The sequence below is a fragment of the Schistosoma mansoni genome, chromosome 5, assembly GCF_000237925.1.
Source record: "Schistosoma mansoni strain Puerto Rico chromosome 5, complete genome".
Classification (NCBI taxonomy): Eukaryota; Metazoa; Platyhelminthes; class Trematoda; order Strigeidida; family Schistosomatidae; genus Schistosoma; species Schistosoma mansoni.
In genome coordinates this window covers 8,834,494-8,853,953 of record NC_031499.1, presented here as the reverse complement: position 1 = coordinate 8,853,953, position 19,460 = coordinate 8,834,494, and the positions used below count along the sequence as shown (strand labels likewise).

At 35.5% G+C, this 19,460-nt stretch overlaps 1 protein-coding gene across 1 annotated transcript; it reads right to left on the bottom strand.

Moving 5' to 3' along the window:
- Positions 1–678: 678 nt before the first annotated feature.
- Positions 679–16,935, bottom strand: Smp_086750 (putative zinc finger protein; the record flags this gene model as incomplete). The annotated part of the gene is made up of 5 exons (XM_018797822.1): positions 679–1,039; positions 4,202–4,633; positions 7,533–7,760; positions 10,223–10,513; positions 12,409–16,935. The coding sequence occupies 4 exons, from the start codon at positions 16,933–16,935 to the stop codon at positions 4,238–4,240; spliced, it is 5,442 nt and encodes a 1,813-aa protein (XP_018652825.1). The 3' UTR covers positions 679–1,039; positions 4,202–4,237.
- Between the last annotated feature and the right edge of the window lie 2,525 nt (positions 16,936–19,460).

Sequence of the window (19,460 nt, the reverse complement as noted above, 5' to 3'; positions counted from 1 at the left end):
CGATATTTGGAGAAGGCACCAGAATCTTCTCATGTAAAAACTATGAATATACTAACATATTTCTTATTGTGCTTTTTTCTTCCATCTACCCTTTCCTGTTTAACCGTATTCTGATTTGGGGGACTTGCCAAGTGAATCGGTATCCAAGATTACTAAACAATAGAAATAGCTGGGTCGTCCATACGAGAAATCATAACGATTGAAAAAGTTTAGAAAAAAAAAGTATACATGTATATTCTGACTAAAATAATCCAATTTTAATGGTACATCAAATTAGAAATGTGCAGATTAAAAGTATTGTACACTTAGATCGTTTTCATCAAATTACAGTCGTAGTCGTCGTCATTGTCAACATGTGTGTGTGTGTGTCACATTATGAATATTCTACAAAAAATTCAGTAATGAATAAATATATAAAAATAACAAAAAATTGTTTGAATGGTGTATGAAATCACCACCATTAAACTATATATATATATATATATATATATATATATATATATATATATATATATATATATATATATATATATAAAGGTGAACATACTATACTTTCATAGTGGACAAATAGATATGTGCATATACAATTTCTGTAACAATAATAAAAAAAGAGAAGTAGCAAGACATGAACGGGTTTTTTTTGTTGTTTAGTATAGAAAAGTCCTGTACAAATCGTATGGTGATACAATCATAATAGGCATGACTAAATAGAATACATATAGAATATGGGATATCATTCAGTAATGTATCTATATATGAATAAATCATCTTCATCATCATCAAGCAATGATAATTATCAAGAAAAGAAAGAACAAATTTTCAATGAATATACACTATGAAATGCTCCATACACAAAAAACATGGAAAGTATTGTGACTAATAAAACAATATGTATGAAAAAAAGGAGGGGAAAGAAATACAGAGGGAAAAAAGAGAGGGGGAGAGAGAAACCATATTGTTTTTTATATGGAATTTTAAAAGAAAAGCACAAATTGTTGGTTGTCTTGATCGATACAAAAGTTGAGGGGGGGGGCGGACACTGAAAAGTTTAAAAAAAGCATAATTTATAGTATACAATTAGAGTAATATTTAATAACATAAACATTGTTACAACAGAGAGCGATTAATTTTTGAGCAACCTTATAAAGAAGTATAGTAGTTCTATATTCATTGTATTGTATCCTACCATGCCAGGCAGGTTGGTTGAAAAGCGGTAAGACTAAAGGCAGTAAACCCAAGGTCCGAAGGCGAAGTCGTACTGCTGACTGTACAGAAGTGTGACAGCAGTAAGGTGTTTCCTTCAGACAACCAGCATAACAGCGATGCTGCCTTCCCACAAGGTGTGGGGTTAGAAAAGGTCGACCCTAAAAATGCACACCTCGCCTTATCCTACGGATATCCGTCTCCTGAGGTAAGTTCTCAACAAGTACGGAACTAACACAAAAATTACCCTCAAAAAGGTCGTGTGTGACCGACCTCAAGCAGTTGTCCCTTTGGCACTGTGGTCACGCTCTCAGGTCATTAAGACCACTTCTAACCCAATTTCCTTTTCAGGTACCTCTCTTTCATTTTTATTGTATACTTTAGTGTGGTTCACAATTAATGGTAATATGTTTTTTATCTTACTTAAGTTATTTTACATTATTTAAAGATCTATTATTTCAGTACCACATATGGCGTGGTTATATAAGCACATGGTGATTTACTATACATGTTTCTATGTGATCAGAAATCTACTATACATGATTATATACATTTTGAATCACACAGATACCTGAACGATAGAGAAGTAATCTACTTCCTAACTTTGCCATCTGATTATTTACAGGGTTGGAAGGAGCTTAAGGACCAAAAGTCATTAAGGTCTCCGTCTCTGTCCACTAGTTAGTCACAGTGTCACTGATAAGCTAAATCACTGGTCTTACGGGAAAAATATTAGACGAATTACTCAACAGGTTGACTCAATAACTGTTTGCACCTACAAAGCGTAAATTGGTTACGCAGAGACAGAACAAAATAATGGATTTGTTTATTTTTTTTGTTGAAAATATAACTAAAGGTGTGAACTTAAAGAAATCTAAGTAGTCCTAACACTCCACAATTTCACACCATCTTGTAAGTTGAGTACAACCTCGAATGTCAATCATCTAACACACAATCCATTGTAAGAGTGGCACACAGACAAAAGATTTTTTTTAAAAATCTATAGCCATATTTTGCAGTACTTGTATATTTACATTCATGTCAAAGAGATCTCAGATTAATTAGCTTCATGTCTAAACTACAGTTCTTATCGTCTCAGTATGGGGGATTTGTGTCGATAGTAGTATTTCCACAGTTGGAATTATGAGTCGATCTAAGTCAGAGAACTACTAAAAACCTAGAAGCGTTGAATAGCCGTTTTGTTCTAGTATGGGACTCCTCAGCAGTGTGTATGCATGATACAATACGCATGGCTCGAACCCAGGACCTTCGTACTTGCGTACGAACACTTAACCTCTAGACCATAGTGATGATATTTAAATCTATGAATTTGAACAACCCTTGATCCAACGCCAGCAGTGGAGATCTGTCGTGATTCCAAATGTAAAAATACTACAATCTCCAGAAATCCCCTATACTGATAACAATCGGGTACTTACTAGTGACTAGCTTTAAGATGTTACTCCTGGAGTTCTAGTGAGAAGCCGTGACTAGTGTAGTCCAATCCGTATCGAGTGTGAGACAGATATCCACCTCAGACAAAGGATGAAGGGCTGCGCAAGATCATGAACAAATTGAAGTTGAATAATAACATCATTGGATCCCGGCTCAGTGGTCTAAAGACTAAGCAATCGCGCGCGAACCCAAAAATCCTGGGCTGGAGCCCCACATATGGGATCATGCATGCACACTGCTGAGTCCCATACTAGGAAAAAATGGCAATGCAGTGTATCCAGGTTTTAATGGTGCTCTAGCTTAGACCGACCCATGATTTCCTCTAGCGATAAGCATAAACATATTTTTTTTCTAATTCGTATTTATACATAACCTTTGTTATTTTATGATTAATTATTACTGGTAGCTTATTTTTCTGCCCCAAGGTTACAACACATGGCTACTAAATAAACAGAGTCCTTCCACCTCTATCGTTGAAGAGTTTTGTGTGTGTCAGTTGCTGAGTTATCGAGTTCGTGAGCATTGAAATAATCAATTATTGTAAGCCCAACCGAAACACAATTGTAATTGTTTATTGAAATTTAACAATTCATACAAGTAAATAATATTTACAAAAAGTTCAAATGAAAGATTATTGAAGTTAGAGCAAGACGTTTTATATATGTATCTTTTATACCAATACTTTAAGGGAGTAATTAGATAGCGATACTACTAGACATTGTTCATTTCATAAAGTTTAACCAAAAGCTTCAGTTTGATTTGAGAAACAATAATTCTATCTGAAATATGAAATGTTTTAAATATATAGACATGAACGAACCATTTCAACATTAATTCAGTTCAACGTGGTAGCCAGATATAAGTTCGGGTATATTTGACTGAGTTATACCATTAATGTGATGGTAAATTTGTTGGGACCATAGTTCTGTAAGAGCAATTTAATCACTAAAGATCAAGTGCTTAAAACCATGAATTTATTGTGTCAATGATCACCTGAGAAGTTGTTCAATAAAAGCATCTATGGAAAAGTATTAGAAGTACTAAACAAGGGATTTGAGCACCCCTTTTCTGCAAAGATATGAAACATAACTGCTTACAATATAATGTCAAAGGGTTGATCATGTTGTGTACAAAGAAATGAACTAGATGACGATTAGGATGTACATTGATTATGAAAAACTTGGAGATTAACGGTCCATACAACAATACCAATTTACAAAATCATTAACTTGATAGTTCAAAGTGTACAAGAGGAGTAGGGAGAGGGATTTACTAATTAATCTGGTTCTTTTAATGGACAGCACCAATTAAACATTCCTCTACTTTCGCATTATTTTTAATCATTTAAACTATTCCCATTATAATTGACAGTGAAATTAATAGACGAAGAGATAACTTAAGTTTAAAACACATTCATCAATGTAGCGAATGTTAACAGAACATTGAATGTACACTCAGCAAGGCCATATCTATCCATCTATCTATCTATCTAACTAACTAATAATAGGATTAGAATTTTAAATAAATTGGTTTGTTAACTTACCAATTACAAATGATATTGATCATTCATTTACATACATTATGTTAAACGTTGTTTTTTAGCTGAAGGTTCAATACTACATAAATCATCATTTAAATTAACGGATTCTAGAATAAAATTGTTAGAATTTGTATGATTCATATTGACAATGTTGTTATTATTATGATGATCATTATTATTAATATTATTATTATTATTATCAAGACCATATAATTCAACTACACGTGAAGCAGCTTCAGCTGCTGCACCAGCTGGTCCAGTACAATTAAAAGCACCAGGAAAATCACTTCCAACAGCTACATCAACTTTTGGTACATAAATCATTGAATTCATTGATCTAGCAGCAGCAGCTTGTCGTGCTGCTCTATCACTTGGACTCATTAATGCATCACCAAACATTGTACTAATACGTCCACGTGGTTTCAATTCAAGATACTAAAAGAATTTGATGAAAGAAGCGAAAAAAAGAAATAGAAAATAAGTGACGATGAAAGTTTTGATAAACATGTTAACATTGTTCATAGGAACAACTTAATTTATGGGAAATATACACATACCGTACTATATATAACGTGACTATTGAACTGAGTGTTTTTTGATGATAAAAAAAAGGAAAAGAACGAAGTGTAAAGTGGTAAAATCATCTCAAGTTAGTATACCTTAACAATACATATATAGTGTAGTTTAAATTTTAACAAAACACCGATTTCATATTGTATCTTTTTGAATGAAACTACTCTTTGTAATCGACATCGAATATCTTGAGGATTTTGTTTTAAAAAATTTGACCATTCTCCATACATACTGATTCAGTCAGTCGGTCAGCTACAACGTAGCTGCAGGCACACATATACATCGGTCCAAGTTGCCATACCTCGTTAGCACAACAAGATGAACACCGAATCCATAAAAGTAGTTAATTTAATGGTGGTAATATATAAAAGAAAGGATATAATACACAAAGAAAGACAGATTTGAAGTAATTTTAATCTCAAGGTTTAAGGGGGGGGAAGATAAAGAGTGTATACAACTGCGCCATTGTGATCGATTCTGAGCCATGTCACCTGGAGTCTCCAACCATTGGTTACGATAGTCGCGCGGACCCCATACCGATTGTGATGATACCTTGGTCTGTATAAATTGAACTTCAAGTTAATACAATTGTGTTGTTTTATTAAGACCTATTGTTTCAGAATGAATACAACTTATACACTGTAGTGTATGCTACTTACATTGACAGATACAAGTAGTATGTAGTACCAATCGAAAGTGGAATGCATGATAGATTCAATTTAAAAGAAGAGAAAGTAATTGCGATTACAATAGAACTGAAAAAAATCATGAAGCATGGTAAAGGACAGTTGATGAATTTAATGTATGCTTTTCATATTTTAAGAAGGTATTGTGTAATGTTGCATAAAAAATAAATTGGATTTCCCCACCTGAGTTTTCCATTCGCTACAATACTACTACTAATCAAATCATTTCAATGATATCACCAACAAGATTATGTCGATTGAATGCACGAAGGAATGAGGTTCGAATACGTATATTTCGTACACTCATTGACTTGGAGTGACAATCAGGAAAATGAAGCGAGATAAAATGACGAGCAGTGGAGAAGGTCAGTGAGTCAACTCGATTTAACGAAGTGTAATTCGATATTTATAGTCGAACAAAAATAGGTTATAGATATCTGATGAATAGGATAAACAATGCGCACGCTCATATAAAAACAGTCAAGGTTGATAAGATAATAATTAACAAGGTCAATATGTGACTCAAGAAGAATGAATAATTGGTCTGGATACTAGAATAATCAATGTGGGCGTGACATGGTAACTAGACACTACAATGATACATTCTAATAAAAATCCATTTCAATTCATCCATTGAGTTTTTTTTTTGTTTTTTTATTAATTTATAAATGAAAAAAAACAAGCAAATTATAATAAAATTATCATATACTACTCACTAACTAGGAAAGATAGAACAATAAAATTTTCAGTATAAACTGTTAATATACTATGATTTGTAGTGAGTTTTTTAAAAGAAATATAATGTTAAGAGATAAAAGATGGTAACATTAGGATTAATTTACAAGGAGCAGATAATCTTAACAGATCAAGATAATAAACCTTTGATAATTTGATTTTCTGGAATGCATAGTTATATCATGGAGTTCATGTACTGATATCTGAGATGTATCACAGATCAGAAACAAACCAACACAAATTTAACCAAGTAAATATGAAAAATAAAATGTAGGAAAGAATAAAATCTACACAGAATATAAGGTGGCTTTGTATTTTGATAACTATGAATTTCAAATGCTAAGGAGATAAACAAGTCTGTTTAACAAACAAAATTGAAAAAGGAGATTGATTATGAATACAAAGATCTTGAGTGATGTTGAAGATATGAGGGCAGTTATCAATTCCCGGTTGCTCACACCGTGGAAGGGTTCTTCAGGAGGTAGCTGATAAGAAAATCGGATTAGTAGTGGTCTTAATGACCTGAGAGTGTCACGGCAGTTCCCAAAAGACAAGTGCTTGAGACCGGTCACACACGACCGGTGTTAGTTCCTAGGTTAGATTTCCTCATAAAATCATCTGTGTACTGATGAGGAGTCCCATGTTAAAAAGAGACGGCTGTCAAATATTTCCACGTTTCGAGTGTTGGTCTAGCTAAAATTAGATTGTCATTGAAACTGTGAAAGCCTAAACAGAAGTTATAGAGTTTCCCATCATACTTGATCCTTTGATTTCATGAATTTGCTTGGACGAAAACATAAATCGATATAGAAGTTTGCCGATATATATATATAACAAGATACAACTTCACAGCTCTAATCTACAAATAATCACTTTACAATTGAATACAATATATTGAAGTTAGACATTAACACCGTTGGATGCCGGCTCAGTGGTCTATCGGTTAAGGGTTTCGGCTCGAGACTGGTAGGTCCTGGGTTCGAATCTCGCGGGTGCGGGATAGTGGATGCGCACTGCTGAGGAGTCCCATAATAGGACGAAATGGCCGTCCAGTGCTTCCAGGTTTTCGATGGTGATCTAGCTTCAATTGACTCATGATTTCAACTATGAAAATACAATATATTGTCAATTAGTCAGTCAGTTACAACGTAGAACTTCGTACGTACGTACATCAATTCGAGTTGCCATACCACATTAGCACAGAGATGAAGTTGTCGATTCAAATCCCACATTGGTGGAAGTAGTAAGAGTATAAGTATTATGTGAAAGATAAGGGTTTACAATATATTGTACTATATTATTATTATTTCACTTCAGAACTGTATTCAATATACACTTACATTTCCTTCTTCATCACGATGTTTTTCATGAAATTTCAAATGAACATTAAGATTTGATTTTTTATTGAATCGTTTTCTGCATATATGACATTCAAATGGTTGTTCACCACGATGTATCCTTAGATGTTCATTATAATATGCAGCTTTAGTAAATCGTTTATTACAATATTCACATTCAAAACGTGCTTCTTTATGTATTAACATATGCATGCCAATTTGTGTAACAATCTATGAAAAAAAGATATGAAGAATAGATTAATTCTATGAAAGAATGGTTGATCTATATGAACGAAATAACTAAGGTAAATTATTCTTTTCTGTTTTATCTACGATTCTGACCAAATTATCTTCGATAAAATTTGTTGATGATGCTTCGCTAGAAAAACCATTAAGCATAGAGTAATCAACTGTTATGCTCCGATAACAATAATGAATGGTAACTTTGGGATCCATTTTTGGACCAATATTATGCATATCATTTTTATCGTATATTTGCTAAATAATTAAACTACTCATATGTTCATGTTCCTTTTATTGTGAGCTTTATTTTGACCCTTGGACTATTATTGTACGATTTACCATTCCTGAGTTATACCCAATCTATTAATTACTGCTCCCTCTATTTACAGACACATTTGGCTAACTATTGTTATAAATGTTATTTTCCATTTCATTGGTACGATGTGGTCAGTCTATTTGGTATATAAACTCAGTATGTTTGAAATACAAGGATTCATAACACAGAGGATGTTATTGGTGTTTTGGACTTAACTGGTTGGGCTAGGCAGGAGCAGGATCGATAAGCACTCTAGACTGCTCGTATGGATTCCGTGTGTCACTGTTCTAGTCGATAATTCGCTGCTCTGTGATTGGCGGTCTTATCACGTCATACATTAACTAGGCATCCACTCGGCCACAAGATATAACATCAACATAACAAAAAACATGTATGAAGTAAAAATCTTCTCCATCATTTTAAAATCGTACAAGCGTACGATAATGTCTCTGTTGATCATAAATTTTTTAAAGCCTACTCATAAGGACACACTGATTTAGATGTATCCAAAAAACTGATCAACACTTAGACTATCTGTAAAGAAACAAAAACGTTCTAGTTACTATTTACAGGTACCAAGGGACAATACAAACTTTCTGATTTTATGTAGTGAATCGAGTAATTTCGATAAAATCTACAAAATAGTAAGTGAAGTAATTTTATACCATTATAATGGTGATTGAATAAAAACAATAAAGTATACAGTGTTAAAGCAGTTTAACTTGAAATGTATTCCTGTTGCAACTGTGCTGAAACAATCATCTATTTTCAGTAAGCACTAGTTTTAAGCATAAAGAAAGACATCGTCTAACATGGTGACCATCTGCAGCAAACAAACGATGAACACGAACAGACCATACGGCCATCAGTCATCGTTGGAGAGGCTCAATTGAAGACTGTCGTTCGTTCTGGAATACCTGTTTGGATAGAGATCATGCTCTAATACGAGCACTCATTTGATTGCGCCTCACTGGATGCAAAACACCATATTAAGAAGACCCGTTACAGTTAAACTCAATGACGAGAAAGCCAAAAGTAAATTCCAGGGACAACTGAGGTCACACTTAGGTAGTTCTGCAAACGAGGATGACCCAGATGTTGCTTGGAAATATATACAAACAGCAATGACACTTGCTTCGGTTTGGGCACCCAGGCAGTGTCACAGCCCTCACACAAATCAAATGAGACTTGTGTGGCACATATATATCTGGTGCCCCTTTGTACCAATACTTATGTGTTTAAATAAATAAATAAACTTGAAATCGATCAACGAGAATCTTTTGAAAATCCTACATGACGTTACTCAAAAAAAAAAGGAAAATCCAAAGGTGATTTAAAATAAACTATTTAATTGTACTAGAAACAACTGATTGTTCACTTATGACCATTGTCAATTAACATTTAATAAAAGATACTTAGGGTTTCTTCTAACATGAGAGTAAATTATAAGTTTTTATACGAGACTAACAATTAACATGCAATATCTTCTATTCATTAGTTGTCTACTTGGCGCCCCCAAATGCCCTGGTACAGCCGAGAGTGGAGAGAGTCCGCTCTCCCTTTCCAAATGCTCTCACATGGCCACGCGTATATAGCCTCTGAAAGGGAAGTCCTACTCACTGCCTTCACGTGGCACCGGTGTTGTTCACGAAAGTGAGTGGACGAAAAGCGAACGTTCGGAACTTTAACCGGGTTGGTGGACACGGTAATTTCACCTAGGGGAGTTGGAAAACCCTCATTCCAAACCAATGGTGCACATGGGCTGGCTCCAGTATCCTGAGGGAAGGAATGGCGTATGGATCAATTGTCGGTCACTGGCTACTATGGGACTGCATCGCCTTACAATGCTCCACAGTCTTGTGGATCAGATCTTTAGGTCAAAGGCTCCGAGTGTGGCCCCTTAATAAAACCACCCGCTTCAGTTTGGGCACCTGGACAGTATCACAGCCCTCACACAAATCAAATGAGATTTGTGCGGCGCATATTTATCTGGTGCTTCCTTGTACCAATATTTATGTGCTCAAATAAATAAATATAATGTCTACTTGGCATGAATCCCTAATGAAATAAGACTATGTTTAATAGAATGAAATTGAATTATGAAACCTAAATATCAGAGAAATGAAAATTTTACCTTTCCACATATTTGACATTCGAATTTTTCAGGACCTAATTGTAAGTGTTCTACTCGAATATGACGTTTCATAGCCAATTTACTCTTGAATGTTGTTTGACAATCAGTACATTGATAAATACGAGTACGAAAATGTTTTTGTCTATGTTGTGCATAACATCTTAGATTAGCGCATACTTTATGACATATTTCACATTTAACAGCTCCACTATGCATTTCTTTTACATGACGTCGAAGTTCTGTTTCTAGACGAAAACGTCGTTGACACATGAAACATTCATGAGCTAGTTCCTAAAGAAAAACATTTAATATTTTATGCAATTTATTTCCGTGACATTTGATAAAAATCAAATTAGTTAAACATACGAATAACGAGGACTGTATCTATTGAAAAACAATATTATAAGTGAGGTGAAAAATAGTCGAATACAATTCATCAAATGTAGATATTTATCATCATTATTCGGATGTACAACCTTTGTAAACATGAGCTTCCAATATTCCAGTGAATTATATTTCAAATGGAAAGGATTTAACGTCTCTCTATTTAAAAATTGTTATCTGTAGAACGTTTGAACGACATGCTCTGTCGTGACTTTTGCGGTGTGACTTTGGTGAGTATTTTTTCTCAACACCAACTACTCAGGTTAGTAATTATTTACTTTACGATTGGATCTTAGTTAGATAACCAGGGAGCACTAGACAACTATGTTTTCCCCATTTTGGACCCCCAAGACGTGTGCATTTACGACCCCATCGAGAGTCGAGCTCAAGACCTCAAGGTTTAGCGGTGAGAACTTAACCCTCAGACCATTGAACTGAGTACCATTTTAGGACAAAACAGCTATCCAGTGCATCCTGGTTTCTAGTGGTTATCTAACTGGTATTAATATTATATAAATTATGAAATTTAACAATCACTACTATAAGTTTGAAAACTGGAGGACGTCATGAAAATACTTGCAAGTAATTGTTCGCCTCACGATTATGAACCGTGCTTGAAAATAATAAGATAATGGGTAGTTAATTTAAGTCGAACTAGCAGAGTAGTAATGTCATGGGCAAAATAAATGACTTTAAGCTACTAGTAGGTTACAGATTCGAGACCCGTCTCACAAAGGTAGATAATACGCAGGACCTTTCAATACTATAATAATTGATTAAAAATAAGATGACGATTAAAAAAACAGGACGAAAATAATTGAACCATAAAATTTCCGAAACACAAAAAAAGATAGAGACCAATCTAACATTGCACATTGTTTCATTGCTCTAACATCTTCAAACCCTAATCTTTCACATAATGCTTATACTCTTACTACCTCTACCACTATGGGGTTGAAATCGACAACTGCATCTCTGTGCTAATGTGGTATGGCAACTCGAACTGATGTATGTACGTAAGAAGTTCTACGTTGTGACTGACTGAGTGACATTGCTCTACACAACATAGAAGAGGTATAATTATTAAATTGTTCTGCATAATTAGCTACTAATAAACTTTTTTAGGGGAAACACTTGTGCTTGAGGCAAAAAGGAATAAGGATTGATGGAAATTGACAATACCTTCTGGTCTGAGAGATATAAACTAGTCTTGTTATATAACGCTTTAGTAGTTTTGTTTTGAAAATCTCCATAACGCTTATCAGTGATGGTTTGCACAACCAAGAAATGGCATCTTTTCTCTCCCAGTTGACTACATGGATTTATAATATATTAAATACAGAGTATTGAATAAAACGAATAAAATAATCAATCTGATATTTGTAGTTACCCATTAACTGTTTTTTCATGTTTACAAAACAGAAATGATTTGTTGTTAGACTAAGAATGAATGGCATGTTGTTGCTTACTGATACCTAGTAGAAGATACAAGGTTTACATGACTATTCTGATTATATACATCAGTGTGTATGAATCGTGACATGGAGATTAACATCACGCAGAAGAAAAGATTACTAGTAAGATACGATAAATCGACGCCTGTCACTGAGAGTACTTCATCAGCCAGAAAATAAAGTTGAAATAACACTGTCTACTTGACTGAATATGAATAAACTATTTTATAAGAATGAGAAAGTCTCATTTCCTTTCTCAATATTAGAACATTGAAGATAATAAGGGATATATTGTTAGTGACAAACGAACATGTCAAGTGGTTAAATATAATGTGAAAGTGACCTTACCTGATTATGCATACGGAAGATATGATATCTTAACGACGATCGCTTAGGATAAATTAAGCCACAGTATTCGCAAGTTGCTGGTCCTTGATCATCTCCATGATGACAACGCATATGATGAAGTAGAGAAGGTCTTAGCCGAAATGCCCGTCCACATTCCATGCATCTGTGTGAATAACCTTCATTATGTTTATCCATATGAGCACGCCATACTCTTTTATCATTGAATCTCTCGTAACAATGGATACATTCATATATAGGCGGGGAGGGATCATCATGTACTTCACGAGAATGCCTTAACAGACCTTTATTAAAACCCCAAAATTCACAATGTGTACAACGAAATATTGTCTGAACACCTGCATTGGCAAATTCTCCGGTGGGAAAATGTACTTCACCAAGATGAGCAGAAAGATCCTCTGGAGATTCGAAAACATCAGCGCAAATACGACAAATATCCTCAAGAGTGGTATTGATATTATGTTTTTCACTAAGATGTTGTACGTAATCTTTTCCACTGCAACGAACAACAAATCCGCATAGTTTACATTTCATTTTACGAATACCGAGAGAAGAAAGATCTTCTTTATCGACACGTGGTCGAAGATGTCGTGTATGGGTGAGCATATGAAGCATATTTTCCGACACTCCGTCACCTGGATGTACTACTCCGTGTTCTGCCCACTGATGAAAATAATAGTTAAATTTCGTTCCATAAAACTCTGTACAAATGTCACATGTCATTAGTTTATTTGCCGATTTTTTATTAGTACCATCCTTGAGGTTTACTTCTTTATCTGGATCACTTTTCACTATTTCAGCTTCCTCATTCTCAAATTCTTCCAAGGCATTTGGTGCATCAGTTTTTATGTGTGTATGATAATGATCAGACAATTCTTCCATTGACCGAAGGATGTTATTACACAAAATGCATTGAAGGTGATAAACAGTGAAGTGTCGAAGTATTTTATCACGTGAATTGACTTGAGTTCCACAGATACCGCAAACACATGCATCATCTTTGGCGTCTGATGTCACTTCATCAGCATTTGGAACAGAACCTTCCACAGTTGTATCATCTCCAGACCTAGTGTATGAATCATCTGCTAAGATGGTCTTCGAAACACCACCGCCGATTCGAGATAAAGGGGTACGAAGAGAGAAACTAACACCATCACAAAAGTCTAGATGTTGTGCAAGTACTTCTGCTGATGGGAAATAATCACTGCATTTTTCGCATTGTGGAGCTTCCATTCGACCAACTAAAAGATTTGTGTTGAATACGTTCGCAAGTCCAGCGAGCAAACCACTACCTGGGACAGTGTCTTGTTCAACTAGTTCATCATCTTCTTCATCTTGGTCACTTCCAGAATCATTTTGATTAACTGGATTCGGACGTAAAAGAACAGATAAAGGACCTGAACGTGGGCATGCATGATGTTCATTCATATGAACTTGCCATGATCGCCGATCAAGGAACGAAACATTATGAACTCCACATCGGAACCTAGAGAGACCTAAATGTCTCATTTCATGATCCAACAAACCGTTTGGTGAACGCAGTTCTTTAGCACACAAACAACAAACACCCCAGTGTTCAGGAAGAGGAACTGGTGACGGCGGAGGAGCATGAGGATTTGCGGCAGCTTCAGCATAAGCTGCAGCCTCTGCTGCTTCAATATGCTGTCTGGCTAAAATCTCTGGCATGTATTTTTGTGCCATACGTAAAACAACATCGTATAAACTAACTGAGACAGGCAATTCGAAAAACAGACTGCACAAATGATCAGTGAAACCAGAAACAACACTACATAATTTGGTTTGTTCATAATGAGGATAATAAAATGCTGGTAAAACAGTTGAACTGTTAGTCTCATCGTTCACTATCCGAATGTTAGACGGACAAGACTTGTGAGCTGCAGAAATAGACTGTGCACAAAGTGATGGATTTCCTGTATGCGGATATATGGAATCACAGCGAGCGGGAACAATCTCAATAATACGGCGAATAACACGTTGATCATCGATTTGTAAACCATACAACAAACCGTTTATAGCAACTAAACGATATTCAGCAGAAGTTGGTTTAAATGATGACTCATATGACTTTAATTCTGAAGGAGTGATTTGATCGAAATTGACAGAAGCAGCTTCACCATGGGGGTGTACACCAAGTTTATCATCTGCTACCTGAAGAGTAAGACGAACGGGCGAATCAAATGCAATTGCAAGTGGAACACGCCTTTGACGATCGAGTATGACAAATTTTGTACAGTGAATTACAGCTGCAGGACCAGTTGATGTCAATGGAAGAGTTGTAGTGTCTGGTCTCGACGAAGCAACAACAGCTGCAGCAGCTGCCGCTGTACTACTAGAACTGGCCAATTCACGTAGCATAACTTTTCTTAAAGTATCAAATAAAAGATCAGGAACTACTAACAAAGATTTATCTTCAAGTATATCTTCTGGATCAACTGTATGTACACCATCAAGTGCTATAGATAATTCTGGCATGAATCCATGTTTTTCTAGACAAAACTTGGATTCATCAACAACGGAATAAACAAAGAAATTATCATTTTCATGATCATTTTCAGATGGATGACAACTAACAGGATGAGCAACTAATAGTAAAGTATCTCGACGTCCATTTGGTTTAACAATAAATGCATCTATAAAACGTACTGGTCCAAGTGGAGAAGACTCTTGTTTGTTTCCACGTTTTGATGAACTATATTCTTTAGGATCAGATTTTAAAACAACCCAATCAATAATGTTATCTAACACTTCACGAACTTGTTCCTCTCTAGTTTGACGATTTGTTCCTTCCGCACCATTTTGATCTACTGGACAAGTAGTATTGTCCGATAATGGAGTTATATTAATCAGATCGATAGGAGCTATTGGTCTGTTATGTGGAATTTCAGTACTGTTCCATGTGTCTAAAATTGCTATCCCAATCAACTGACCTTCTTTATTAATTGCTAAAACAATTCTTTGTAAATTCGGTGGTTCAAGTGGACTGATATCTATATCAGCTTCCTCGTCTTGTTGATGTACTCTGGCAAGAGCTAATTCATAAATTCGCTCTGGAGGCAATGCAACTAGTTCAGTTAATCTTTGATACAAATCAGATGGAACAATTAATTGATGAATATCTGGCATATATCTTCCAAGATTACCAGCACCGGTAATAAAATTATACTGTGTATTTGATACACCAAAATCGCTTGCAACAGAACTACGAATTGCCAGTAAATTTGTCTCTTGATTAAGAATATAAGCTGGTTTAATAACCAGTTCTTCATCAATATCTTTACTAAGTGTTTCAAGATGTTGACTTATTGGTGTCATATGAGCAACACCAAACAATGGCTGATGAATTATAGGAATTAAATAAACAATACGGTGTTGTAATTGATCATATGGACGTGCGACAAATGCATGTAATAGTTCAACTACTTTATCATGATCATTAATACGACTCATAAGACTTTGTAAACTGGCAGATGCACCATAAAATAAATTGGCATGTTGATTACTAGGTTTACAGATTTCCGCTAAAAATTTATCAAAACTAGCATTTAAAACATTTGATTTCAAGAAACTTGAATAAGCATCTAAATCTGCACGTGTTTTAAGAGCAGCTGCAAGAGCACTATAAATATTGGATCCCCAACTCGTTCCTTTCCCAGGGGCAGTTCTACGTGTTGACCGACTAGCTGACGTTACATTCATACCACGATTGGCAGCATTTGTTGATATCTTTTTCTTTAATGAAGTAACACGTTTATCAGAAATAATACTTTGTGCATCGAAATCATAAATATCTCTTTGTATATGATTACTTTCATCTTCAAATAACTGTAATGGCATACCGCCGTTAACACCGGAATGATCCATTAAAATAGAATCTCCCAATTCATCATCATCTTCATCTTCCTCTTCGGATTCGGACTCTCCGGCTTCGTCTTCGTCAGTGGATCCACCTTCTTCCACATCACTGCTGACTGTTAACTGGGCCTTTGAACTTCGGCGTGTGCGTGAAGAAACTCCCTTACGAGATCTTGATATTTTTGACAATTTATTAAGAGTTTCTTCATCAGATGGAGCATATTCACTGTCTTCATCCCCAACATCAACGTTTTCATCCAAATCGTGTTCATCATCATCATCTGCAAGAAACATATCGGAATAAGAATAAGTTTCTTTTGTTGGTGCATTAGATACTTTAGGTTTTGGTGTAGACTTGGCAACTGCAGCAGAAGTTGAAGAACGTGTACAACGACCACTACTACGAGTCTTTTCAGGTACGGTTTTGGGACGTTCATTTTTCTTACGTCTCAAAACAGGAGTGGCTGCCGGTTGGGAAGATTCCCTAGCTTTTGCATGTGACTTCCTTTTAGACGAACGGTCTTTAGATTTTCGACTTCGGCTAGATCTACTATTTGATGCTTTCTGCTTCCGACCATGGGATGATACTTGATTAGGAGTATTGGATTTTGTATTCCCTCGATCTTCTTGTTTCATTTATTCAATTTAATTGGACCTAAAAAATTATGGAATTAATGAGGAACGGATAGAAAATTTAAAGCAAATTGATAGACAAGTTGATTACTTCACTACTACCAAACAAACCGATTATAATGTTCAAACAAAGTGCCCACTAAACGTTAAAAGATGGACACCTTATTACTGAGTAAACCATACTTGGATATGCAACAGTTAATTTAAAACCGTAACTGTCATTTTAAAGACAAATTTTAGATTTTCGAATCTCCAAGCACAGAACGTTTAAGGAATGTATACAGTACATATATGTAATGGTTAATATGTGTTTACAGCTTGTTTATATATTCCATCCAATCGTTTAAAAGGCTATATGCTTATTCTTAATAACTGATCTGATTATTTTGAAGTATTTCGTCATCAGAGTGGCGACTTAATAACTGCAGTGTTCGGCTTTCAACAAACCAGTTGCAAGTGTAAACCCACTTCACCTTGATTGAAACACTAGAGTGATATAACTTGCCCTCAAAACCGAGTACAACAATTAGAAATTGGTTGATGGGTTTTATCGAGTAGGACATTTGTAAAATAAGTATCCAGTACATATCTTTAAGGACCTAAATACTATGCTTTAATATTATAGCTATTCAAACAGCCTTGACAATGACTTGTTCTAACTATTAAATCTCAAAGCTACATCAGATTTAAACCCCCCCCCTAATAATAAACAAATGACATCTTATTGCAAAAGTATATATCGAATCATTCGATCAATCTTAACGTAGAACCTGGGACATATGTACATAGGTTTAAGTTGCTACATCTTATTAGCACAGCGAGATAAAACTGTCAGGCCGAATCCCAGTGATAAAGGTAGTAATAGTATCAATGGTCTCAGAAATTATCAGGCATCAAAAATACGATTGCAAAAAAATATAAATTAGTGGAATGATATGGTGTAGAAGGCAGTCTAGAAACCTAAAGGAATTTTTTAAAATCTGGTTGGCGCTTTTTAAGCAAGATATTTTTCTACAGGATGGGGTTTCCGAATACATACCCAACCCTCCTCTTTTACCCGGGCTTGGGAACGGAATAACTCTAGGAGAGCTACAGGCGTAGTGATGAGAGCAGCAGCCTACTGTGGGAGAAGACAAACCAGCTTCCAGCAGAAGAGGAAATTAGGAAAAGACGTTCCAAGTGGATAGGACACACTGAGGAAATTACCAAACTGCATCACAAAGCATGTTATAACTTGAAATCCTGAAGGGAAACGGAAAGGAAGAAGACCAGAGAACACACTGTGTCGAGACATGGAAGCAGACATGAAAAGGATAAATGGAAACAACCGGAAAGGGTTGCCCAGGACAGAATTTGATGAAGAATGCTGGTGCGCAGCCTATGCTCATCCATGAGGGGTAACAGGCGTAAGCAAACCTAAGGGAAAAATAAAAGTGAATGTAACTGAGTCATTGTTAACTATTTTGAACCATGTCACCCAGTCTATAACTATTAGTTACAGTGATCCCACGGATTCCAACCAGTTAGTTTGTAACTATCTACATGGCTCAGTGTAATAGTCAGTGTCTGAATGGGCTGAAGCCATGTCTTGGTAAGGCCACCCTTGATTTCATTTCAACCTACTTTTACGCCAGCCACTGCGCGAGGTAGTCAGTGGATGAATATATGTAGCACATATTCTAAACATCTCAGTCGATATAGATTTGCAACCTTGTCAATCGATTTGCCGTCTTTGCTTAACACTCTGCGCCTAACCTCAGAATTGCTAACTAAATGTGTGTACTAGAGCAATGAGCAACTTTTTCAATTGTTTTGACATATGTTGATGCTTTAATGTCACAGAATTTCTTGTTAAGAAGGATGAACTATATGAAACGAAACACATCGAAGCGAGTGTCACATTGTGGTCAAGTGGTTCGGTTATTTCTTATTTTATAACAAAATCATATGTTTAAATATTCCTCGACTTAACGTGCAAGAACTGGATAGTACCATTAGCTTTCATTAAGAAAAATTCCAAAGTGACTGAATATTTAGAAAGAAAAACTGATACCTAGGTAGTAAGTTGCAATTAGTGAAGCTTAAAAGCAATCGCTTTAGTCACTATGATGTACAACAAGACAGAAGATGACTTCATGGTTAAAGTAATGGTCATTTATTATTTACAGATTAGCATATTCAGATAGGAGGCACTTTGTCAAAGTTAGCAAAACTATCGAGCTGTTCAAACAAATGGAGTGGTTTCGAGTCATACTTTAACCATATAGTCGCCACTACATTACTTATAAGACCACTATAAGCAACAATGCAAGCATGTTCGGGATGCGATTCTCCCACTCGAAGTGCAAAATGTTACTTCAGGATTATTTATTTGTTTTATTTGTACATATAAATATTGGCACAAAGGGGTACCAGATATATATGCACCACACAAATCTCATTTGATTTGTGTGAGGGCTGTGATACTGCATAGGTGCGCAAACTGAAGCAGATGGTTTTCTCAGAGGGCCACACCCCAAGCCTTTGAC